The following is a 27,071-nucleotide window of genomic DNA, read 5'->3' on the forward strand; positions in this document are numbered from 1 at the left end:
ACTGAAGGAGTGGGATTATCGATTAAAAATGGATTAAATGATGATTAAATTAAGACTTAAACCAAGAAATAAAATACTCCAATTTGAAAAGAACAATACGTATCGTTGCGTGTACAGTTTGTCAGAAGCATTTAGCGGCCAAAGTGGGACCCACCGATATCTCTTTCTTATCCCAACTTCCGAAGCAGTAGATCCGCTGTTCTATCTGAACCTCCTTCGCTGACTCTCTTTGACACGTGGCTTCGATCAGATGCTTCGGAGTGTGGTTCGGGCTTCCCCACCTCCACCGCACTCGTGACTTCTGGTTGTTTAGCTCTCTTTCCTTCTTCGCCTCCTTTCGTGCTGCTTCAGTTATCTCTCTCTCTCTCTCCAATGCAGTAAGAGAGATTTTAATATATTTGGAAATCTAATCTTTCTCTTCCACTTAGAACAATCGATTCGACGAGGTTTTCTTGATTTGTTCCGCTTTTATCTTCTTCTGCTAAGGTATTTTTTCTTGCAAATCATCGACTCCATTAATGTAATAAGCTTAAAATGATGGGCGAGTGGTTTCAAGGTGGCTGTTTTCTTCCCTTCTAGGGTTACATACTCGACGATCATCTCATTCCCTGCTTTTTCTCTGTCTTTTATTTGATTCCCCTTTTTCTTCTCTTGAGTTCTCTTAGAAACAAGAAAGAGGTCTTTATACTGTTAGAATCTTCATTTGTTTATCCATGAAGATATTTAACTGGATTGTAAGTCTTTTAAAATTGAGTGCTGTTATAGTGTTAGCTCGTCGATGGAAACTATGGTTCACAATGTTACTTAACTGATCTCTCTCTTCTACCAAATAAGCTTTTTTCCTCCGTTATTTTTTTGTTCTGCCCGAGGTTTTGGTACTTGGGCCAATTTGTTTCAAATAACTACTACTATGAGGACTTGAATCTGAATGTTCCTGTACTAGTGAACTTTAAGGACAATGAGTTGGTCATGGATGGAGAGATTTTCTTTCACCCCTGATGTTCTTAAATAAGTGACTTTGCAACTGATTACAGAACCGGGCTCTAGATTGCCGATATATATTATTCACGGACGATATGATATTTTGGTCTGTTATTGCTTGACCACTTGGTCCCCTTACTGTTATCAAGGGGCATTGCATCCGTCTTTGATGTGATGCGGGTTTAATAACTTTTACTATGTGAATTATTTTAAGCATTTTGGCTTTGAACGAGTACATCTGATCCTTAAGCTCTGATTCTGTACAATTTTGAGCACTCAGTGGTGCTGATCATTGCTTTATATTCACTATTTTTACATCTGAATAGAGCTATGAGGTATGAGAATTGAGAATTGAGCATGTTAAGTTGGTGTTTTGAAGTACAGAAAGATAAGCCTAGCTTTTAATGGCATGCTGATAGATGATGGTTGAAATTTGGTGTTCTAAGCTTTTTTTGGGTGCTTCCCATGAGTTTGATGGGGCCGTTATCTACGATAAATGATTCTGCATTGAAGTTAGTAGTTTGTACACCCATCAGTCCCTGCACTTGGATGCACAGGACATGTGTTTGAAGCATTTAGTCTGACATTTTTTTGTTGGATTCTTAGTCTTTGACATGATTAAGTTTACTTTTTTTGCATTATTAGAGAAACACACAGGTGAAGCATGAAATAACTTTTTGTTTTTAACTCTTTCCTTTTTTAAGGTGAAGCAGACTAAATGCAGCATATTTTTGGGTATCAAAGAGTGGGCTGTATTGTTCTGCTGCATTTTCATGACAGTTCTTGAACTATTTACAAAATCATTTCTCAATGGGAGGAGCTTGTTCAAGGAAGAGAGACCAACAGGTCAATGAAGACACTGTGCAAAGAGGGGTCTCTGGAATATATTCCAAAAGTGGCAGCTCAAAATGGATGGGAACCTTGTTTCATCGGTCTAGTGTAGATATTCTGCAGGGAAGAGGCAAATGCCCGTCCCTTATGGAACTATGTATTCATAAAATATGTGAGGTATTTGTTTTCCGTAGGTCATGCTTATCATCAATGTGAATTTTTTCTGTCTTGATCACTCTTTTATTATCCTTTATGTAACAGGATATCAATAATTATAGCACTTTCTCTATACTACCAAGGGATATAAGTCAGCAGATCTTTAATGAGTTGGTATATTCCAACCGTTTGACTGATGTTTCTCTTGAAGCTTTTAGAGATTGTGCTCTCCAGGTAATATCTCGGTTGGATGTTATACTTTTGTGTTCTTGATTGCTGTTTTACTTATCCATTAGTCTCAGAACTTAGAAATAATGATCTTTAGCTGCTATGTTGCAGGATATTTGTTTGGGAGAATACCCTGAAGCAAAAGACTGTTGGATGGATGTAATTTCTTCCCAGGGTTCATCTTTGTTATCAGTAGATCTTTCTGGTTCTGATGTAACTGATTCTGGGTTGGTTCTTCTCAAAGATTGCACAAACCTCCAAGCCTTGACTTTCAATTATTGTGACCAGATTTCAGACCATGGGCTAGAACATATTAGTGGTATTTTCTTCTCTATTTCATTTTGTATGAGGATGGGGATTTGTTCCAGTACTACAAAATCCTGCATCATGTTACTTTGGTTGTTCTGACTACAGAAATCTTTTCTTACATGCCAATAATTTATTTGAATATTTAGAACTGATTTTTTTTGAATGATTTAATTCTGTTGTTTAGATACTGTTTGACATAAAATGTGCTGATTTGTTTTATTAGTTGCTTAAAGTGGTTTCTTTATTGTTTTTAGGGGGAATATCATCCCCCTCCACTCTAAGGATCCATAATATCAAACCCCACCCCCAAGTTTTGAATAATGATAATGCCCTCCCCTACTTTTGAAAGATTCTATCAACCGTACCGTAAGTGGCTAATGGTGTTTAAATAGCAGTTCAAAAGACGATATTACCCTTTAATTGGAGTTAAAAAAGATGGTATTACTCTTGATGAGGTAAATGACACTAATGCCCTCTGCTGCTTCTTTTACAAATGTAGATACCCAATACTACCGCCACCACCACCGCCACCTACCATCACTGCCCTCTGCCTGCAGAATCACTGCCCTCTGTTCCTATTTTACCACACCACCGCTTCACCCATGTTCTTGTTTGCCTGCGCAGCCCAAGTAATTGCTTGAGAAATCTCAGAGAAACAGCTCAGGAAATCAACACGAACTACTCAAGAAATTGCTTGATTCTGGCTCTGTGGGCTCCTCCAAGAACAACACAAACTACTCTTGTGATTTGGGTTTAACGAATTTCTGGGTTTTAGGGAAATGGGTTTCAGCTTAACAACACAATTTAGGATGAGTTGCAGGTTAGGGTTCTAGCCCCAATCTATAAAAACCCTAACCTTAAGAGAAACCTATCCCAAATCAGGATTCGATTTCTGAAAATTCAGTTACAGCGATGGACTACTGCTTAAAGAACTCCATTTCTTTGTTTGCGTCCTTCTTGTACCTAGATTCATCCAAGCCCCAACTAAACCACCGCCATTTCTTCTTACTGGCACTCATCTTTTTCATCTGGCAGTCGATATTCTTCTCTTCATTCTATTTCTTAATTGAAGTGGAAATTTTGAAAAATCCCTCTCAAAGATATTAAAATCTGATTTTGCCTTGGTTTATCAGAATTAATTCAGAAAGCTTTAGTGAAGTCACGGTACTCTGTTTTGAAGCTATTTTCCGGATTTGAAGATTCTACAATTGCTATTGGTCTGACCAACAAATCAGGGATATTTTGGGAACTTAATCGAATTCTGTGAAGTCCTATTCGATCCAAGTGTGAAGCCCATCTGCCCACCTGAAGTGGGTTATTTGATTTTCTCCATATTCCATCTACGATAATCCTGTTTTGTCTCTACTTCTTTTTGAGATCTGATTTTCGACCCATATGCTGTTTGGGTATGATGCACAACCAGAATCAAGCAGAGAACGCCTCTGAAACCCACAAAGCTAGTCGTGGACTTGGGTGCTTCTTTCAACTGGGTCAACTACGAGAACAACTATCAGTCCTCTACTTACAAACCCATCTTCTGCAACTCGTCCTCTACTTACAAACCCATCTTTACCCATTTGAACATACCCGTGATGGGGATGATATTCACTGTAATTAGCTCTTCTGATAAGAAGCAAGAGGAAGCATTGGAGCATCTTGTCAATCATGTCTTCCATTATCACCATTCACATTCAAAATACCTGCCATTATCATTCCGAAACTTAGAAGAGAAGAAGAAGAAATGCAGAGGGGTTTTTGGGGGGGGGGGGGGGAAGAAGAAGCAAATGGGGTTTTGGGGTTGAAGAGGGCAAAATTGGAATAAAATTATATTAAGGGTATTATGGGGTTTTAGAAATTTTGTAAATGCCACATCATCAAAATTACATTAAGGGTATTATGGGCTTTTAGAAAATTTGTAAATGGCCACGTCATCACTTAATGGCATTTTTTAACAATTAGGGTACAGTTGATAGAATCTTTCAAAAGTAGGGGAGGGCATTATCATTATTCAAAACTTGGGGGTGGGGTTTGATATTATGGATACTTAGAGGGGAGGGGGATGATATTTCCCCTAGTTTTTAACTTCCTACCGCTGTATATGTCCAGCTCCTAATTATTTGATCTGCTTTCCTGTTCCCAATAGCAACTAACTTCATATAGTCCTGGGATCCAACTTGATGGGATTTTTTTATGATAAGCAGAATTTTTTTTTATTGATAATCAGAAAAGTTGAAAACGCAAGTTGTGACATACCACATGATAAAAACCGAGAGACCCATAGCATTGGACAAATCCAAAAGTCCCAAATTCCATGTGGGACCCATAAATAAAAAAGCTACATTTACTATTCCAGATCCCTATTGCCAACTTAATGGGATATTTCTTTCTGCAACTGGCTCCTAGAAGAACTGCTCTTGACAGCTCCAAAAAAAGTTTCAGCTGCTACTCAATTTTTACAAACTTGAATGAAAAGAAAACCATCCGTCCTTGCTGCAACACAAATTCTTAGCAAATAGAACATAGTGTTGAAATATAAGATTGGGAATTGAGCACCTTCCGGTATGGGGTTTCATTTTAGTAAACTGAGATTTTGTAATATTGGATTGAATTGAGCCCTCCTCACTATATTTATGTTTTCTGCTCCTTGATTTAAGGAGTGGTGAGATCACTTGCCTACCCATTTCATATGTGCTAATTAGTTTGTAACTATCAGTTTTCCTTTCAATTTTTTTCGTTCATGTTATTATGGGATTCCAAGACTTGGTGAACTATGGAGACATATTCCATCTGGTTAAAACTTCTTGATTTTGTAGGTTACGTTTTCTCCCCCAACTTATTTAGCATTCATGCATTGTGTTAAGAACGTGTTATCTAGGGCTCGCTTCTATCAATTTCAAATTATTGCCATAGCAAACTACTCAGTTTGAATTTCATGCATGTGTTTTGGGTTGCTTCAAATTGCAATCTGTTTTTCACTTTTCCGGAAATCAACCAGTTGAATGCCATGTATTTACATGTTAACTGTGGCATATGAGGACTTTAAGAGTGATTGGCATCCTGATTTGATGCATCTATGCTTAGTTTGTGAAGAACCATTTTCTAGTTTTATGTCAATTGCAAAATATAACTTTGTTACTGAGCCCTGAAAAAATGTTTGCCTGCTAGAGCCTGTAAGCTTCATCGCCATCTATGTGGCAGTTCATTTTCTGTTAAAGTCGTGCCTTTGAATTGAGGAATCTCTAGGGGTATCCCTTGTTTTATGACTGCACAAAAGGGTGTACCCAGTGCACGAGGCTCCCACCACTGCGGGGTCTGGGGAGGGTCATAATGTACGCAGCCTTACTCCTGCTTTTGCAGAGAGGCTGTTTCCAGACTCGAACCCGTGACCACTTGGTCACAATGGAGCAACCTTACCATTGCACCAAGGCCCGCCCTCATGACTGCCCAACAGGATAAAATTTCAGATGGCAAATGAAGTGTCCTTTCTGTAAATTACTTTGGGAACTAATATAAACTGTTTGCTGTACTTGAGGACTTCAGAATGGCCTGATCGTTGATGTTTTTTTCTCTTCTATCTTTTTTTTTTGATAAATTGTTCGAATGCCAGATTTGTTTCATGAATGAACGTCTTATTTTGGTTGCACTAGTTTTCACAAACTGCCTGGTGTATGGTTATTTTTTGAAAATGATGTAGATGATTTGAACATTGTTGCCTTCAGCTGTGAGATATAATCTTACCCAAAGTTTTGACTTAATATAGTCCCTCATGCTTAAATGTTTTTACATTCTTTTTTTTTTTGGGTTTAAACTGTTTTTTGGCCTTAATGACTTTCACTATCATAATGTATGTCTTGTTCTTTCAGGTCTTTCAAACTTGACATCTTTGAGTTTTAAAAAAAGCAGTGCCATCACTGCTCAAGGAATGAGTGCTTTTGCTGGCTTGGTTAACTTGGTAAAGTTGGACCTAGAGCGATGTTCAGGTATTCATGGTGGACTCATTCATCTTAAAGGTATGTTGTCACTTGTCAGTATTGTGGCTTTGACTGGAATATGAACTTGTCATGCTCTTTGTAGACATGGTTTTGGTTATTTTGAAAGTGTCATGCAAGGTTTACATATTTCCAAGTTCCAACAAAGTATAGCATTTGAGAAAATTTGAAAATTTAAGCATGTTTTGCTTTATTTCGTCTACAATGGTACAAACCGGTTGCCTTATAGCCATGGTTCAAAAACTTGCTGAAATCTCGGTAAAATTTCACTTTTATTGCTGATTTCAACGAGGTCGAGACGACATAGGAGGCGAATTACAGAATCGCACAATTTCAGTCTAAATTTCTCTGTTTCGCCGAGATTTCGGTAAATTTCAGTTACGTTTATATTGTAGATGAAAATGCACAGTTTCAGCTGAAAGTATTGGTCATTTTGGCCATTTGCCCCCTAAAATGGCCAAACCGAAACTCACGGCAAAAAATGCACTGTTTCGGTGAAATTGCGGTCATTTCAGTCAGGCCAAAAAGAGACCGAAACCCAAGTTTACGAACTATGCTTATAATCATAGTGTGATTAGTGACTCAGACTTTTTCAGCTGTGCACCAAATTCTCAAATATGCTTGCTTAGTTTGCTTTATTTCTTCTACAATTATACAAACTAGTTGCCTTATTTTTTTGGACCATTGCCTCCTTCTGATAATGCCCTTTTTTCCCCCCTCTCCTTCTGAGTTCTGACAGGTTTATTGAAGCTTGAGTCTCTTAATGTCAGATGTTGTAAATGCATTACGGATGCTGACATGAAGCCTCTCTCAGGTAGCTTCTTCTTACATTTTTCGTCCCTGGTGTTGGTGTATGCATTCAGAATCAACACTTGCATGGCATTGAAAAATAGTAGTTGTATGATCACTTGTTGGTATGCTTTCATTAGTCTTCTGCCAGTTATGATTGCCAATGGTTTTAATGCTACGAAACAATGGAGACAGTTTAATGTAACAATCTCTCACGCTGCATATTTATTATTTTCTCATCTAAGGTATATATTACTTGTTTTGTGTGTGTATTTCCTTTGCAAACATTTATTCATCTAAACCTATTTGAAGATTTTCTGTGTATGGATTAATCATCTCACCAAGATTCACTTTAGTAAAGCTACAGATTGGGTAGTCAATTTTGTATCAATTTATACTGGGGATTATGTATTTCCTGTTATGTTTATGGGCTTACAAACTAGGAAGAATTGCAGATTTCATGCAGCAAAGTTACAGATTTTGGAAAACCTTGTTCTTTTCCTAAAAATATATTGGTTTGTTTAATTTTTCTTCTATTTTGTTTCAGGGCTTACAAACTTGAAAGAATTGCAAATTTCATGCAGTAAAGTTACAGATTTTGGAGTCGCTTACTTAAAAGGTATTTTATTCTTTTAATGCCAAAGATTTCATGCACGGCCATGCAAGCTTGCACAGTTTCACATGGAATCAGAAAAGAAATAAACTCCTCCTCCCTATTGAAGCCTTGAAGCTCCCACCCTCTCACATGCACGGCTTGCACAGCTGTGCATGAGAACTTTCCCTTTTTTAATATTAATCACTTTGTTTAATGTTTTAGATACTCATCTCATCAATTTAGAGCTGTCTTTTGGTTGATGGAACATTTTGACCCTTTTTGTTTTTTTATAAAATTTTCTTATGATGAAACATTAGTATTAAAATATTATCAGGAAATTTTATGTGCCGAAAAAGAATGAGATGCTATGAATAATAATGAGCAATTGTGATTATACAAAGAGGAGGGCAGGCCTCGGTGCAATGGTAAGGTTGTTCCATTGTGACTTAGTGGTCGTGGGTTGGAGTCGGGAAACAACTTCTCCGTGAAGTGGGGTAAGGCTGCATACATTATGGCTCTCCCTAGATGCCCAGTGGCAGGAGCCTCATGCACTGGGTGCACCCTTATTGATTATACAAAGAGGATTTATCAAATATGATCTTGCCTTCCTTTCGGGTGGTGGTACTCTCTGTCTCATATAGACCTTGGAGCTTTAACCTCAAGGTTTAGCTAGATCAATACACTACAGACCAAAGGATTCCTAAAGCATCAGGGACTTTGGAGGCTCGTTTCTGCGTGATGAGATCCACTGGGTAGAAATTGTCAGAACAGTACCTTGCTAGCTAGAGCTTCAGGAGGTCAGTCTTATGGGAAGCTCCATGATCTTGGGTATTATATACGTTTATGAGATGTAGTCAAAATGGAGAGAGTTACTGATGTGCCAATTCTGTGGAGCTATTGCACATAACACACATTGTTTTCAGCATCCATCTTGACACTAGATGGTCCACTATGAAGATGTCAAGGTAGGCTATCCACATCAAGTATGGGATATTAATTGGCTCCAGACATATTTGACCATATCATCTCCTGCTTTAGAGTTAGCTAAGAAGGGTTTTGGGGTTGGGGTGGGGCGGGAGAAGACTCCTTGATGAAGAACCATCCCTTTTGCATCTGTCGTTCACAATCTTCTAGTCGTTCTTGATTAACTCTAGTAGGCTACAGTGAAGCCAACAAAAAAGCTTAATGACTTATCTCCAAAATGTTTATTTGGGTCTATCAACCTCCAGCATGGATATCAAATTGAATTACAGGCCTTGTGATGCAGAGCTACAGCCCTACATCTGCAAGAGGAAGAAGAATAAGCTGCTGTCCAAGTGATATATTCAGTAGTGTTAGGTGGATCCATACTTAGTTTATTTTTGCAAGTGTTTCTTTATGTTTTAAGTTGAACCAGTCCAAACTGGTTCAACCTTTGGTCCAGTTTAAGTGACTTGAGTCACCCTTTAATTAATTATGTAATTTTCTGTTTATTTGGGTCCACACCACACTCCCACGATTTAGAGAGGAGTGTGGATTAGATAGGTTGGCCAGGAGTAATTTAGACTCCTAGGCTGATTATGTTTTAGGCTGCTAAGCCCTATTTAAAATAATGAAATTGTGGAGCTCCATTATCTTCACTTTTATGAAATTAAACCTGCTGTTAGCAATTGCTGCTTCTCTCCTTGTGAGTTTGCTTTGTGTTGGATCAAAGCAAGGTGGGATTGGTGTGTGTTCCAATTGACACCTTGCGGTGCGATGCCTGGGTGGTTCGAACAAGCTCTCCTTCAAGTTCTCTTTTTCAAGATTCGAATTTTATCCAAGGTTCTGCTGCTGCCGATTGCCCCCTGCAATTACAAGTAAGTTTGAGCCATCCCCAACCCCATATCTTCTCTTCTAAACCATCTACAGCCCACCCTAACCTCCCCCTTTTATTTTCTTCAATTTCCTCAACTCTTGTTCACTCACATTCACTCACATTCACTCACAAACCTATCCCTCCATCAAAACCCTAACTTCCATCGATTCCCATTAAAACCCCCAAACCCTAATTTCCCCACAGCAACATCCAGCCATCACCTGCCCCTCAAACTTTGGCCTAGTGTCCCTCTCTACCCCTAGGGAACTCGATCTGAACCCCCTGCCTTAAGTCCATCTCTAAACCCTAAATTTCCTCACTCTCGTCTTTTCAAAAACCCGAAACCTTAATTTGCTGCAATTTGAATTAACACACGTCCACACATTATTTTAACCCTAGACCTTCACTGTTAGCTTCCCCTGCACCTACCTATCATAACCAACGATCCAAATCCTAACCTAACCCTAACCCTAACCCTAATTTGGACCAAAATCCCAATTTCTGCCCAATCGGACTGCCTTGCCTGTTCATAGCAGATCCTGTTGCTTGGCTCCGAGCTGGTTTCCTTGCCACGTAGGACTACATTACCTTGTAGTTAGGGAATAGGTTTCTACCTGTTTGTAGTAGTCAATAAACAAATCAAGCACTTTCTGCATCAACTTTGATGATGGTGCCTCCCACCTTTATTTTATCGTGGTTTTGAATATCCCTCACCTAATGTTAGAATTGGAATTAAAAGGCATGTCAGACATGCCAGAGTGCTCGGTCTGCTCTTTCTTGCGTGCACTGTCTTCTGATTTACTGAATTGTTTCAATTTGCTTATCAGGAAATTGCTTATGATTAGCAGAGTTGGTGAAGTTTCAATTTCTGTCATTGCAGGTTTGCATAAGCTTGTTCTGTTGAATATGGAAGGATGCCCTCTTACCGCAGGATGCTTGGAGTCTATTTCAGGTCCACACTTTTTTGGACTGCTTGGGATTTTTTGCTTACATGGATATACAAATTATTTTTGCTGAAACATATGATGCTTTATATTAGGGAACTTGTATAAAGAGAAGCCTTTCCTACTTAGTTGCTTTGGGTCGTAAAATAAAACAATTGGGAAGTTCAGATTGTTAGGAATACAAATATGACATTTAAGTAGTCTCATCGTTTTAATCATTTGAAGCTTCAGTTGGCTTCATGGTCGCAACTTGATTTATGGTTGTCCTTTTGGATGTCTATTGACCATAGGTTTGATTAATTTTGGTTTCTATGGTGGTTTACATCGGAAAGATAATTTTCCATAATTAAATTTATTTCAATTTTTTTAGAAGTAAAAGTCAGATAATTTTTGAAAGAGCCTATAGGAGATTGAGATATCAACCCAAGCTGTTTTATTTCTTAGCTATAAAAAAAATCAGTTATTAAAAAAAAGGCAGAGGGATTGCTACGACGCCAAAATGCAGTTTCTCATCAATGAGGTGGGAAATCGAATCGTCTAGTAGGGGTGGGTTTTAATGAGGAGAGAGAGTGTGGGGTCCACAGAGGGATGTGAGAGGGCGTGCGCAGAAATCTGCATACTGGCATTGCCCCAATCTTTTTCCCTTAAAAAGAATATACATACAAAATACCTCTGATGAGGTACTAATAAGGGGTGTCTGGCTCAATAATTTCTTCAAACACGACGGGGGGGATGAATTATGAAAATATTCTAGCAAAGGGCTGGATTGCCTTCCGAACCCCAGAAAGCTACTGTGAATACTCAAAAATCGAGAGCTCAACATGTAATAGCTCAAAGTCCCACTTAATCCAGAACGGAGGAAAAAGAAAATAAAAACTAATGAAAAAAAAAATTCAAATATAAGTCTAATTCTTCTAGAAGGTGCCATGGCTGGATTTGAGAATGTGATCTAAGGAACCCCATGGCTAGGGTTTCTAGCCCTTTTCTTCTTCCCCTTGGCTTCTGTATGTCTTTTGGTGGTTTCATGGTTAGAGGTTGAAGATGATCAAATCCGTATCTATGATTTATAAAATGAGTTCACACAATAGATATCTATATCCGTAAAATTTCCAAAATTTGCTGATCTTAACTAGGGATGTAAATGGATAGTCGAAAATCTGAATGCTATTCGTGTTGTATCCGTTTAGGGGAATCCGTATTTGAAATTTTGGTTTTGTGAAGAATTCATTTGAAAGCTAACTCAATGCGGATATGGATATCAATTTCTTTCCGGATATTATCTGATCCATTTAGGTCTGATTATAAAATATGATTAAATAATATTTATAATTCTAAAATATCCTTATCAATTCACAGGATATTACAAGTAATTAAACAAGAAATTAAATGAAAAAAAGATTCATGAGGACATCTATGTAATGTAGATATGACACTTCAACATCAACCCTAGTGGGGTAGCGGATTCAGCTCTTCACTTTATCCTCTTCTCGAATTTTTGTTTTCTCCAATTCTCTGCCGCTCAACACAGACAGTGAGACTGCACTCGCAACTCCAGTAGGGATGTAAATGGATAGTCAAAAATCTATATTCGATTTATGTTTGTTTCCGGGTAGGGAATCCCTACTCAAAAAATCGGTTTCCAAAAACTATCCGAATCCATTCAAAATCTAATCGAATGCGGATATGGATAGTCTTCTATTCAATAGCGATATATCTTTTTAAAACTGTATTGCATTCTTTCAGTGGTAATATCATAACGTGCTTAGAAATATTAAGTTACCTTGTGGATGTAGAAAAATTGTGTTAACATCTTGCAAAAACATTCATTGTTCCCTGGAAATTAGGGTTATAACTGAATAGTTTAATTTTTATCTCTGAACTTTGGAATTATATTTGTTTATACGCAGCTCTGGTTGCCCTGTCATATTTGAATCTAAACAGATGTGGTCTATCTGATGCTGGATGTGAGAAGTTTTCTGGTGAGTGATGTTCGAGTATCATTTGTTACATTTGTTTGGTTCAAGGAATCATTGAATATATGCATCTATGCCTCAAATGTTTATTACATGTTGCAATGTGCATATTATGCTCCTTACGGTGACCAATTGCATTTTGCAGTACTTGAGAATTTGAAGGTATTGAACTTGGGGTTCAATAATTTCACAGACAAATGTTTGGTAAACCTGAAAGGTGCTCTCTCTCTCTCTCTCGTCTTCCTCCCAACTTCTTATTTATAATTGAATATCAACCCTGCAATGTTGCTCCAATCCCTCCCCTTTATGAAGGTGCTAAAGTTCAATTTTCAGTATATATGTACGTTTGAAAGCCATTATCAAATTTCATCCTGTGATGTTGCTCCCAGAAATCCCCCCTTATTTATCAGGAATTTGATTTTCTTGTAATTTGTTTCCTTAAAACTGTAAAGAAGAGCAGTTGTTTGATGAAGATTACTATGTTGATAAAACTCTTGCAGCAATGCTGCAAGCAAGTGCATGCATAGTCCATGACCATATTAACATTTTATACATTTTAAAATAATGGATGGTTGGGAGTTTTAAAGGATGGGATTTGCATTTTTTCTCAAAGAATAGTAACTAAAAATGCCCTGTACTGTTAATAAGGCCTATTCGTAAGCTAGCTAGTCAAATCAATGTACAATTCTCATGGCAGCCTAGAAGTGCTAAAGAGGCTCAGATGAGTTAGTCTGCGAGGAGTTGTTAGACCTTGAATTTGTTTTGGGAATTCTATTTCATTGTGATTGGTCTATGAGAGTTCTCCTTTGTATTTGTTGGGGGTTCTTCTTGGCTGATTTTCTGGTCAAGGTTATTTTCATGTGTATTGGGTTGGTCTTCTTGTAAAGGGCTGGTTGTGTTGTTGTACTTCTATGTATTTTTATCACTTTACTTTTATGATCTTTTCTATCAATAAAATCCTGTTATTTAATAAACAAAATGTTCTGCACTGTTTCTTTGCAGGTTTAACTAATTTGGAGAGCTTGAACTTGGATTCGTGTAAGATTGGTGATGAGGGTCTAGTTAATTTGGCAGGTTACTTTTGTACTGCTTTCCCTCTTGATTGTGTTTCTCTCAGTTTGTTCTATTACATTTTCATTAGTGATTCTGATCTCACTTGGGAATTTTATGTAAAACATGCTTTTCAAATATGATATTTCTTATCACTTGATTAAATGTCTCTAAAAGAGTCACCGACTCTACATACTTCACAGTCTCACTGCGATGAGTGTGTTGTTGCATTGTATTTCTTTTTACCCTAAATTTGCAAGAGAGTCACTTGCAATTTATATTCTGGTAGTCTTGTACTCTGAAAGCGGTGGATGGAGAGATTGATTATTAATTATTTATAAGTGCAGGTCTTCTGCACTTGAAAAGTTTGGAGTTGTCTGATACTGAAGTTGGAAGCGCTGGGCTCCGTCATCTCTCTGGTCTGGCACACCTTCTATTTGACCCTTCAAGATGGTTCCTTTTGATAACAATGTTCACATATTCAGTGCAACTTGGATTCAATTTCTCTTCCTAGCTTAAAGTGTATTATATTGAATTGATGTTGGAATATTTGACTTCTTTTACACTGACAATTTCCCTCTTATGTAAATTTTGCTGCTTTTTTGCTTTTATATGTGAGTATATGTTATGTAAAGCTTGTTATTTGAAACTCTCAATCAATTTCCCTTTTTTAGCATCAGGTAGTTTGCCCACTTAAGTCCATATCTTCTTAGATAGAGATGAAGGTGCTAGTGAAGGCAGATAGTTGCAGTAATCAGTAGATAATGGTGGAGGTTTCAAGGGTAGAACTTAGAAGTGTATTGGTTGAATTCCTTGTAGGTTCCTAGGATGGCATGGAACCTCTTTTATGCTGGTCATATATTTTTGGCTGTCTGATTTACATATTTATTTACTTAATATCAGGTAGTGAACAAACAACATTTAGAATGAGCATTGCGAAGATTAAGAACTCTAAGAATATCGAGTGAGGCTATGAGTTGTCTGATACTCTGGTGTTCTATATTCAATACTAATAGAATATTAAACAATCTTAATGGTTTTGCACTGTTATTGTTTAACTAGATGAACTGATTGAGAAGTCAAATTGAATGGATTGTTGGCTGGCCTTATTAATTGTAGATGTTGCTTTATGGGGGGGGTTGTGATTTTACATGGGCTTTTCAGGGTTCTGAGACAGGCAGAAGAGATGAGAAAGGGAGAGTTCCATCAAGTATTAGAATGTTGAAAGTCTTTGGTGGAATTTGGGGGAGGGGGGTAATTGATCTACTTCTGCAAAAGTAGAGTTTCATCTATTGGGTGGATCTTGGTTGGATGATGGTGACTCCTTTTGAACATAGTTCGAGAACTCGTTTCGTTTCGGTATTTCGAGCTGGCCGAAATATCCGAAATATTTGAAATTTCGGATATTTCAGTTGAAATATTGTATTTTTTCTGGTATGTTTCGATAGGTCATTTCGGTGGGTTTTAGGCCAAGTTAAGGCCTGAAACTTCATGGAAACCCTATTTTAGGCTATATAAACATATTTAAATGTTCAAATTGCAAAAATAGTCACCCAAAATGGTGTTTTGGATGTGCACCATTGATTGGCAACGTACGGTCGAATCCTAATGTATAACTTAGTTAATTACACATTTACACATACACATTGACACATTGTACATTAAACAAGTAAATTGACTTGGAACTAAATTGGAAACATAATGACTCATAAGTTAAGTCATAAATCATAATATTAAGTACATAAGACATCAAGTCAATAACAAGTTAACAAATAACAACTTAAGAGTTAAGATTTAAGAAGATGATATCAAACATTCCAAATCACAATATGTCAATATCCCCAATTGTCCCCTACAAGGCTACAAGTCAAGTAGTCAACTAGTCATCATTCATCTCAAATGTTTACAAATTTGCTAATAATAACTACTCCGCCGTCCAGGATCAACCCCACTCATGGTCCGCTGGAGCCGACGTGTATTGCTCTCCGACTGTAGGACAAATGCATGCCATGTCATAGTCTGGGAGAAGAAGCGAGTGTAGTCATCCACAGTGGCCATGTAAACTGCATCATCAACATGCTGAAGGTAACCTATCCTAGGATATAGGTTACCAAACTGTGAAGAAGTACTACCCACTGATCCACTGTGATATGAGTCATATGACGGCTTTGGGAGCATGTACGGGTTGTACGGCTGCGGCTGGTGGGTTGGGTAGCCAGTATAGGAAAAGAAGTCATGCACAAAAGACGATCCACTATATCCTTGTGAGAAAACTGGGAATGGATGGAGAAGATATAGGCTGCTGCCCCCAAGGGTACTGCCCAGAATGCCCTTCGCCACATGGATGTGAATGAGATGAACCATGCTCTGATTGTGCTGGAGATGGGCTGCTGACTACATGAAAAGATGGGGCACGGAAATGCCCACTCGATCTACTGTCCTCCCATCACAATACACCATAAAGTTGATGATGGACTTTCTTGTAGGACCAGTCCAACCATCACACATTATGGTCACCCCATAGTTCTCCCACAGTCCCCTCATTTCATTGATGTAGTCTTCAAGTTCTCTCTTCTGTTGGGGCAAATACACATTCATAATCTCATATGGGGTGGGCCCCTTATACCCTGGGCCAGCCTCAACAATGGAATATATCATAGTCTGATAAAAGGTGCTTTGTGCTGTGTTTGCTGGGATGGTATGGTATAACATCCACTTAGCTATAGATTCCTTCACCATCCCCTTTAGATTTTTCCATGCTCCCTTGATTTTTGGTTGTTTGTTGCCTTTCTTTCTATAAACACCAGGTGCTTGGTGAAGTGCTGGGTCATCTTGTGGTGGTGGAGGCGGAGGGGGAGCTGCCCTCGTACTTTGTGATCTCCTAAAGGGATTAGGCAACCCACCTCCTCCACTTGTACCTGCTCCTCCACTACTACTAGCACCAGCTCTAGAGGTACTAGCTCCTCCACTACCACCTACTCTCTGTCTCTCGACTCTCTCCTGATCCTCATGATAACTGGCTCTGCTCATCATCTGTGCTTGTCTCCAATCCCTAGCCTCTTGCTCAGTCTCTATATCATCAGGAACATAGACATCATCACTGTCATCATCATCATCATCACGATGGCTTGATTGGCCTCCCGCTGTACACCTCACTGCTTCCTCAAGATCTACTTTTGCCTTCTCCCTCTGAGCCTTCCTCTTACTCCCTCCCTTCATATAATCAATGACAGCCCTAGATACCTCCACAAGGACCATATGACATGCGACCACTTCAGGAGAATTCCTAGCTAGATGTTGTTTGAGTCTAGTGGCACCACCTCCCAAAAACTGCATGTGACAATAGTTGCATTGGGATTTTCTTTTATCCCCATCAATTGGAGTGCCATGCAACCATGCAATGTCACCCCTAGTGCGCCTGGGTGTGCTCCCCTCCCCCTGGGTCTGGGCTGGCTGCCTCTGCCCCTCTTGCCTCTGGCTTTGTCGTTTACCACGGTTCATCATAATCAGACTAGTTTACTGTTGCATGAATAAAAGACAATTCATTAATCACTGAAGCACATCAATTCTTTTAGTTTAAAATTTTAAATGTTTAAGAATTAAGATTTAAAAGCACTAACACAAGTATACAAGTATATAACTATTTAGTATTTTTCCCCTTACCCTCATATTTTTCTCATATTTAAACACAATTTTTAAAAATATTTTTCAAATAAATATTGGCCTAGCACAACAAAATCGAAAAGATATGTAAATGGGCAGCAAATAAGAAGTATGTACAATTTACTTTTATATTTTTCAGTAATTTTAAAACAAAAACCTCATATTATTTCTTATTTTTTGCTATTTTTTTGAATTTTTGAAAATTAAAATAATTAATTATTGGCAGAAAAATATTTTTGACACCATGAGGCCATAGATCGGCCAATGGTGTCTAACATATATTTAATTCATCACCATACAATATACATAACCCCTATTATTTTTTGATTTTTGTTGTAAATAAATCCAATTTTTGAAGTAGAAAAATAAATAAATAATATATATACCAAAAAAAATTTCGACACCGTGAAGTCGTAGATCGGCTTCCGGTGTCTAACATATATTTATTTCATCACAAACAAACATGTTGATCAAGCATTTCCCTAAAAAAAATCAATTTTGAGAATATGGTTTTACCTGAAATAGTGGAAAGGCTTCACAGATGTGCTAAGAAGTTTGTTCTCCAAGTGATTCCAGCGTAGATGCAGCAAGGATTCAAGTGGGAAGTGGTAGATTGAAGAAGAAAAAAACAAAAACCTTCAAAAACCAAGCAAAAGAGGAAAAATGCTATGTTTCTCAGTCTCGATCGAGATTTCGCGAGATTTTGAACTATGCTTTTGAAAGGGCATGATTCAGGGGGTTAAGGTGGAGAAAGCTACTATTTTCTTCGTATTTTGCATTTTATGTCTAATTTGATAATGAATCTTCTAAAATCTTATTTAGGCGGTTAATGTGGACCCCATGGTGGGTTGCTTTGTCGCCGAGGTTATGGGGTGTAAGGTGGAGCAGATCCCTTCATTTATTTGCCTTTTTTTTGGGGGGGGGGGGAGGGGATGTCTATAGGGGTAAAATCAAAGAAGTGATGAGTCAAGAAATCTGATGCAATGGAGGGCCTCTGCTTGGAGGAAGAAGTATTTATTGCTGGGAGGTAGATTAACTTAATCAGGAGCACGTTGAACAGCGTCCCATTCTATCTTATTTCAGTTTTGCTGGCTCTGCTAGCTCTAGCTTCAGTTTCAAAGATGGAGAGAATCATAGGAATTTCCTAGAGGATTGGGCGGATATTAGGGAGAAGACGCGTAAATCTAAATTAGTTAGATGAATTTTTTTGCAAACTGAAAAGATTGGGGAGTTTGGTAATGAGGTTTTTGCAGAAGGTATACAACGCCTTGCTCAATGTGGGTTTGGAGGTCTAACAAAGAGGGGTTATTTCCATGGGAGGAGGTGATTGTCTGCTAGTATGGGGTGGCGACTGGTGGGGGTGGGATTCAAACAAATTGAGGGGTTTTATGGGCATAGTTCGAGAACTCACGAGATCTCAGATCGCCGAGTTTCTCGGTTTTTGGAAAAGCCGAGACGAGATTGCCTACGAGTCCCAAAAGTGCAATATTTCGGCGACATCTCGGATCTCGGTTTCGAACCATTTTTTTAACCCACCTACCACTTAAATACCTTACCTAACTCGACAAAACTCGACATATCTCGGCGAGATCTCGGATCTCGGGTTGACCCAAAGTTGAGGCTTCGAGTTGGGAAAAAAAAAATGCACCAACTCGGCAAGGGTGAGATCTAGACTTGTCTCGGTTTTTCCAAGAGCCAAGTTGGTACCGAGACCTGAGTTTTAGTACCTTGTTTATGGGTCTCAGTTTTTGGAATATGAGATTTCACAAGGAGCTCGGCAAGAACTGCAGGTTATGGAGCAAGAGTTCTTTCTTGCGAGGATGAATGGCTGATAGAGAGGAAATTTTGTGTACATCCCTGGCTATATAATATTGTGCCTTTAAAGGGTCAATGGTGGCTATGGTCTTTGAGGTAAATGGTGGTTCATTATTTGGATTCTGGAATTCAAAAAGATCGATATGGAGCATGAGATTGATCAATATGCTGATCTCCAAACATTATGGATCTTTTCCTTTTCTTATTTTGATGATATGAGATGGAATAAAGAATCTGAAGTTGGGGACACGGCTTGCACTTGGAAAAGTGCACACCTTCTAGAGTTCATTTTTTTTGGTTGGATGTTATTCCTAAAGGAACTTTTAAAACTTGATAAATTTAAAAGCAAAGTTTTTCAAGTTTGACGAATAGTCTGTCGTTTGTTTTACATAGAGGATAAATATTTTAGGCATCTTCAGAAGTAGATGGGTCTTGTTTCGCCATCTGAAGCATATTTTTCGTCCAGTGGACTGAGATTGGTTCCTCCCTGGGAGTTGTCATGGTGTGGGGACTTATAGCCTTATACCTTCTGCCATTTGTTGGGTCCTGTGAAATGAAGCGAACCTGAGGTTTTTGAGAACAAAAAGAGGAGAATGGTTTTTGATCTTGCATTTTAAATTAATGTAGGGTATATATTTTAATTGTAAAGAAGCAAAAAGAAAGAAAGGTGTGAAGTTCTTATATGTAAAGTGTCTCTCTAAATCTTACCCCATGATGGCCTTCTTACCTACTCATATTTTTCTTGCCTTGCAAAATTTATTTTTTGTTATGGCCTAAAGAAATTTGTCTGATGTTGTACTGTAGTAGTATTGCTATTAATGGCCTTTGTTCTCCATCAGTAGCACCAAATTTAAACTGTATTCTCATTTCTGGATGCAAAAATATTTTCTTCTACAGTGACATGAAGATTATTTGGATATTTTTTTTTATTAATTTTGTATTGTATTTCCTACTTGTAAAGGTGAAGTGAAACTAAAAACATATCCTGTTACTGATTTCTGGTAATGCTTCTATCTGATTAGTTTATATTCGTCTACATTCAGACTTCACTTTTCAGGAGAAAAACAATAATTTGATCATTGCCTGATTGTTATTGCTCTGTTATACTTTTTGTCGGCATTTTTGATCAAGCAGAGAATCTCTACTATCACCCAGGATTTTTTGATGGAGCAAATAATATTTCTTCACATAGACATTAGATATCATTAATGAACTTTGGGCATCTTTTAGTAGTTAGGTCTATCACATACCCCTATGTTAAACTATACCCTGATTTTTCTATTGGCCTTCTAACTATAGGTTTGATTAATCTGGAGAGTATAAATTTGTCATTCACCATGGTCAGTGACGGTGGTCTAAGAAAATTGTCTGGTTTGACGTCACTCAAATCACTAAATCTGGATGCTCGCCAAATCACAGATACTGGGATTGCAGCTCTTACAAGTAAGGACTCATATACATTAGATGCAATCTTGCTTGTGTTAGTATTTTTCATAAATTTTTTATTTTCTGTGGACTAAACCAGCTGTAGTGTCTGCTTACTGCATAGCTTCTGCACGTTTGTCTTTGTTGAAGTTAATGCTTGATGATTTTTTTATGGGCGGATGGGTATGGTCGGTTGTTACTGTACGTGCTTGTTTCCCGCTTAAATCTTGTTCAACTGGTGGACTGAAGATCTTTATGTTATTACTGTATTACAGATGTATATTCCCCCCATTTGAATCTAAAAAAAGGAAAAGGAAAATGAAGAAACAGAGAGAAGAGGGGACAGGGAACTGTTTTAAGGAAATGACGTAGTAGATTGTATGTATTTGGAGCCAATGACATGCCACATTTTCTCATATATCTCCAAACAAGGGATACATCCTAATCCAAAAGGGGCTAACAAGGTCTCTACACTCAGAAGCAAACCTTTGATATTATATTTAGCAGTTAAGAACAAAAGGAATTGAGGGGGTCAACTTCAGACACCAGTAACTGTAAGCCCTAAAACAATATCGGGATATCCGGATAAAATCCTTGCATGGTGCTATTCCCTTTTCTTGTTATTTATAAAATTAAAACTTTAGTGCGAATGCAGGGGACTTGTTATCCCATGGAGGGGGCTTGTTATCCCATTTTTCATTAGTATGTGTCTCTGTTGCTTGTGGAGGTAGGTTGAAGTTTGGCCTGTTTATTCCATAGTTACCAAGGTGGGAAGGCAACCATGGCATTGGAGAGGGTCTAAAATCAAGGCCACACTGCCTAGGCGGCCAGGTGCCCGCCTAGGCGGCCAAGGCAACCAAGGAGTCATGGCGTTGCCTTGATAACTATGGTTTATTCTTACATGAATGCATGGGATAAAATCACGAGGCAAACCTGTTACCTGTAGGAGTTCTGTTTCAAAAGATAATATCGTGTTTCTTCTGTTACTGACAAGTGAACTCTTATATCTAAAACTTTTGTCCAATATTTATGATGAAGAACAACAACCTGTAGGACATATTATTGGATATCAAACTACACAGGACAGAATCACAGTGAGACAAAAAGAATTCTGAGATATCAGAATTCTTTTTAACGGTTGGATGAGGCTGAAATTAGAGTCGGGTAGACCTCTAAATAGATTGTTTAAGCCCTACAAATATCAAGCTCATCCACTGGTCGGATCTGCTGGAACAGTAGGTAACAGAAATTAGAAACTATAGGAAAACAGTTTAGAAGCTGTAAGCAAACAGGAATAACTCACAGACCAGAGGTCAGATGGACCTCCAGTTCTGTACTTTTGGTTGAAGGAAGAACTTATAGGGGAGAGTACTTGGTCAAAGTTTAAGCCCTATCAGATGGCTGACTGGGAGAAACAATTTGACAAAGCAACAGTTTGTAAAGGATAGAAACCAGAAACTGGAGGGAATAACAGTAGAATCTGGAAAAAAAAATTACTAACAAATAAATATAATAAAGGTATAATTAGAAGACATAAGGAGGGATAGAGATTACCAAATGATGGCCGCGATAGAGGACAAGGTAGTTGCTGGAATTTGACAGAACAGTATTGTGGAAGAAGAAAGAGAAACAGAGAAGATGGGAGAAGGTAGGGAGGGATATGACTTGGTATAACCGTATAACCACCAAGCCTAGGTCAGCTTCACCACCAACCAGCCTAGGATTCACCACCTAGGAGCTTGCATCTGATTCACCACAGCAGCCATAACTCACAATAGAACAATTGTTGAACAGAAAAAACCGTGGGATAGGTTTCCCTTCTCTTCTATATATTAATTTGAGTAGTTGTGGTACAAGAATAGAAGCCTTGGTTACCAAGTAGCCTACATTGAAGTAAAATAGAAACTTTCTAGGAGATCTAATGACTAAAACCAAATAGGAAACGAATAACATAATAAATAGAAAGTAACTGAGTAGTAAATTTCATGTCCAGAATCTCCACCAGTTGATGGCCCATTAGGAGACAAAATATGGGCTTCAATGTAGTAAACCAATGGCCTATGATGGGACATAAGCATGGTTGTCAAGGCGTCGCCTAGGCGTCCAGGCGGATTTTATGGGGTCTAAGCGATTGTCGCCTTAGTGGTATTGAACCTGGTTTGACCCTTATTTATGCCAAATATCATTTAACTAAATGATTATCATTTCATTTACTTAAGATATTATTCATAAACTATTTGAATGCAATAAAAATAGTCAAAAAATCAAATTCCAAAAGGATAAAAAGTTAACCCCCTAGTTTAAGAACAAAAGCTGGATTTTCGGCTATAGGTGAAAATTTCAACTTTCTAATGCTGGGATTTTTCTCAAATCTAAAAATTCCATAAATCTTAATATAGTAAAACATTGCTAAAAACCAAAAGAGCGGTAAATATTATTTGTTTTGATATCTAAAAAAATAATTTCATTCAAAGCAATTTTAACGGCATTCGCGCACATCAAATAAGGTTTGACTGAAACATAACTCCTTCAATATAAATCAGATTTAAACAATCTTGGATTTGTTGGAAAGCTGGTTTTATGCTCTACCTAATACAAAAATTCTCATGTAAATATAAAATCATTTGACTAGTCAAACTTCTTAGAGAATAAGAATATTTTTCTAAATTGAGAGCAGTTTAATTACTTATAGATAATATCATATTTTCTAAGAACAGTATAAACCAAATGTGAGATTAGGTATACCAGGACAATGACCAATTCCAAGAAGAGTATAAACCAAATGTATGCTTTGATTGTGTTTGAAACTTCCAATAGCTTGCTTCTTTAGTTCTGCTGTCTTCTAGTTCTATGTTGATTTTTAATGACTTGATATGGCTTAATATTGATTTTTTATGACTTTATATGACTTAATATTGATTTTTGATGATTTGATGTGACTTAATGTTGATTTTTGATGATTTTATGGGCTTATTTTTTATTTTTGATGATTTGAGATTATATATTGTAGCATAGTAGTATACTAAATAATGTGAGAAAAGAGGGGAAATAAAAAATAACACTTGGGCGCACTTAGGCACCCCTCCACTGCCTTAGGTCACCTTGCCACCTTGACAACTATGGACGTAAGTGATGGCCTATGATGGGCTTAAGTTTTAACCAGATTATGGGCCTAAGTGTGGGTCTGAACACAACTTGAACTGATGAGGAGAGAAACAGGCTGGTTATAGCTTGAACCAGTGGGCCTCAAATAGGGGCCTGATTCTTCTTCCTACGATGGTATACTCTTAGCTCTGGCTGAGGATCTTCTTTGGATTCTCCTATTCTACATAGCGAGTTTAAGCTATTCCTTTGAAAGCCCTTGTTTTGGTCATCTTTTTTCTGTAGGAACTATGTAGATCTATAATTTTAACTGGCTTATGTTCACAAAAAGTAAAGCATGAAGGAAAAAGCAGCAGGAGGAGGATTCTTTGTAAGCCTTTCTGTACCTAATAGCCAACAGGAAGAGGTAAAGCTACTCTGAGCAATGGTGACCATAAATATAGTACATGGCCATCGGTTCTGGTTCAGTGACATAGTACATGGTATCTTTAGAGGGATATGTAGAGTACAAAAGATGGAGTCCAAGACCCATTATTGAACTAGGTCGTGAATTTTCATTCCAAGTTAGAAATATCTCACCAGCATCCATGTGAAAGCCTTGCTGGATATCAGAGTCTACTTACCCCAAGGAATGCAAGTTAATAGATAAAGACGGCTTGCAAATGATCAATTTCTTTTCTATCTCGGGACTCGGGAGTCATGAACATATGCTATAACGGATGGATGCCTCAATCCCAAGTTTGAAGGCCTTGTTGAGTGTACGTCGATATCCTAGGTTAGCTGGGGAAAAAAAATCAATAGAAAGAGGGCAACATTTTCTGACTATGAGTACATCTTATCTTGTGTGTGACTGGGCACTGGTGGGATGTTTGAAATGAAAGCGTGGGGGCCTAATTCAGCTATATTACATTGGCTTAAAATAATTGAATGGCTGTGCAGCCTGGCTGGAAGAATTTCCACTTCTGAGTGTTGAGCCTACCTTTGAATTCATTTTCGACACTTTTGATGCAAGGCTTGTGCGTTTGTTGAATGTTATCCAGCTTCAGGGCATATTGATTAGGAGCCATGACTGTTATCTTTGTCTGTCTACTACCAATCTATCATCTCAAGTCATTATATCTGTGGTTTTCTTTATTTTGCCTGTCCTAAAATTTAATACTTGCCTGCCTTGGAATTAGTGAATCGAATGGTATTTCATACAAAATAATGTTCCTTGGGGGGAACGAGACAGAATTATCTGTGGTTTTCTTTTTATTGGCTACTCTTTTCTAGACCTTGATTTGGTTTGGGCTTTTTAAGTGACCTATTTGCATCTATCTTTGCGGCAGGTCTTACTGGGTTGACTCATCTTGATCTTTTTGGTGCTCGTATAACAGATTTTGGAACAAATTGTTTGCGATGTAAGTTAAAATCAGCTCTAATATGTCAATTTAGCTAGCCTATTTTCTTGGTAGTTTGAGATGGGTAGATGGTTGATGGATATGTTTGTGTAAATGATAAATGGTTGGCCAACCCAGATTTCCCTCCTAAAAGTTAGGAATCACTTATCTTGCTTGTTTTCCTGTTGTATCTTAAAGCATAATGTCAGCAAGCTGTCTTTATTATAGGCTAGTGTGAAATCCAGTTACAGAAAGAACAGGTGATCTGATTAATAGAACAGTTATCATTTTGGTTTTGGGACTTCTTGGGGATGGTTTGATTTGGTTCATCCTGTAGAGATGTATGGAGAGAAGCTTTTGTTCCAACCTATGTGGATGAAGCAGGAGACTTTTCTAGGGAAGTAATAAGCATGTGGGAAATAAGTAGGAATGCAAATTTTTCAACCAAATGCCTATTCCTGCCCAATTAATTGTGTCTGATCTTGTTTAGGTCCAAACAAGAAAATTAGTCTGGAATTCATGTTTGGACAAGTATTTTTGGCCTGGATCTAAAATGAGGTGGGATTCGGGTTTTGCATTGCAATGTAGGTTGAATTAACCCTAATTTCTCATCCCCACCAACAAATCCATTGGAAAATATTAAATCTGAGAGATGTTGGCATAGGCTCCTTTGTAGTTGGTCGGAAGAATCCTTTGGGTGAACAGCTTAAATTGCTCCAAGTTCTATTGCCAATTTCTAATGGTTTGGTCTGCTCTGAAATATATTTGTCAAAAAATAAAAAATCTAAATCTGAAAAAAATTAAATCAACAAGGGGAAGAATACCCCTCTACATTTAAGTCAATACGAGTGGATTCTGCTGTAAAGTTTATATTACACATCAGAAAGTGAACATGTTGATATAACTATTGTTCTGATGTGTAACATATTTATTGTTTCTTGTTCAGGCTTCAAGAATCTTCGCTCTCTAGAGATATGTGGTGGAGGTTTGACTGATGCTGGTGTGAGGAATATCAAAGATATGGCTTCTTTGACGCTACTAAATCTGTCTCAAAACTGCAGCCTCACAGATAAAACCTTGGAATCGATTTCTGGTATCTGTACCTCACTTCAATCTGAAGAAATAGTCTTGCCCCCATTAACTGCTTTAATTCCATGTGTTAACTGATTCATATGACCCATCAATGTGTTTTACATTAGGGCGTTCCCTGGGCCAAAGGTCCAACTAAGTGTTTCATCCCCAAAAAAAAGAAGAATAAAGGTCCAACTAAGTGATACTGATGAACTTTTGTATGTTTTTTGCACCACTCGGGTGTATTGGATTTTCTTGACAACTTCCTATAGTCTCTTTTAAATCTGGGTGATTTTGGATTAACAGATCTGTCACCTATCAATTAGTGAGGCTAGATGATTAGTGGGCTTTCAGAGTTCTTGCTTTCTTGCTTGTGAGTGCTGTGCTCAATTCGCTTAGCTCCATATTTCTAAATTTATGTTGTACTTTGAAATACAGGATTGACTGCATTGGTGTCTCTGAATGTTTCAAATTCCCGTATCACTAATGCGGGGTTGCCCCATTTGAAGCCTTTAAAGAATTTAAGATCATTAACATTGGAGTCCTGCAAGGTGACTGCAAGTGAAATTAAGAAGCTTCAGTCCACTGCTCTTCCTAATCTGGTTAGTGTTCGACCTGAATAATTCCAGAAACATCAGAAGTATGTAAATAGCATGGAAGGACAATATATGTATATAGTTTTGATTATAAACATATCTTAGTACAATAACCAAAGTTGAAGATGCTTGATCAAGTTGTACATATGGAAGACTGGGTTAAGAGGTGTAAATATCACTCACTGGGTTATGGGAGGAAGAGGGATGCTGCTCTGTGCTTGTATGTGAAGCTTTCTTCTATTGTGATCCACAGAAAAGAAAGTGTAGATATGCTTCCTTGGCATGATGTGCAAATGCCCCTTTGGAACAAAGGAAATTGTATATATTTACTGATGTTT

General features: G+C 37.9%; 1 protein-coding gene across 5 annotated transcripts; it reads left to right on the top strand.

Moving 5' to 3' along the window:
- Window positions 1-389: 389 nt before the first annotated feature.
- LOC122669243 (dynein regulatory complex subunit 6-like) lies at window positions 390-27,071 on the top strand. 5 transcript variants are annotated; one of them, XM_043865959.1, is made up of 16 exons: window positions 390-464; window positions 1,674-1,989; window positions 2,074-2,202; window positions 2,308-2,515; window positions 6,369-6,515; window positions 7,234-7,308; window positions 7,831-7,902; window positions 10,596-10,667; window positions 12,567-12,638; window positions 12,778-12,849; window positions 13,635-13,706; window positions 14,030-14,101; window positions 20,460-20,603; window positions 25,016-25,087; window positions 26,013-26,159; window positions 26,576-27,071. In XM_043865959.1, the coding sequence occupies exons 2-16, from the start codon at window positions 1,792-1,794 to the stop codon at window positions 26,758-26,760; spliced, it is 1,737 nt and encodes a 578-aa protein (XP_043721894.1). In that variant the 5' UTR covers window positions 390-464; window positions 1,674-1,791; the 3' UTR covers window positions 26,761-27,071. The 5 variants fall into 5 exon arrangements, with proteins under 5 accessions (XP_043721894.1, XP_043721899.1, XP_043721895.1 ...); XM_043865960.1 differs by having other exon boundaries at window positions 432-460; window positions 1,673-1,989; XM_043865961.1 differs by having other exon boundaries at window positions 449-486; window positions 1,686-1,989.

The sequence above is a fragment of the Telopea speciosissima genome, chromosome 7 (genome assembly GCF_018873765.1).
Source record: "Telopea speciosissima isolate NSW1024214 ecotype Mountain lineage chromosome 7, Tspe_v1, whole genome shotgun sequence".
Taxonomy (NCBI): domain Eukaryota; kingdom Viridiplantae; phylum Streptophyta; class Magnoliopsida; order Proteales; family Proteaceae; genus Telopea; species Telopea speciosissima.

Bases quoted from the DNA above. Each gene is read 5' to 3' on its own strand.
- LOC122669243 (XM_043865959.1), top strand. From the start codon at position 1,792: ATGGGAGGAGCTTGTTCAAGGAAGAGAGACCAACAGGTCAATGAAGAC. The intron at 20,604-25,015 runs GTAAGGACTCAT...TCTTTGCGGCAG, and splicing joins TGGGATTGCAGCTCTTACAA to GTCTTACTGGGTTGACTCAT. The intron at 26,160-26,575 runs GTATCTGTACCT...TTTGAAATACAG, and splicing joins AACCTTGGAATCGATTTCTG to GATTGACTGCATTGGTGTCT.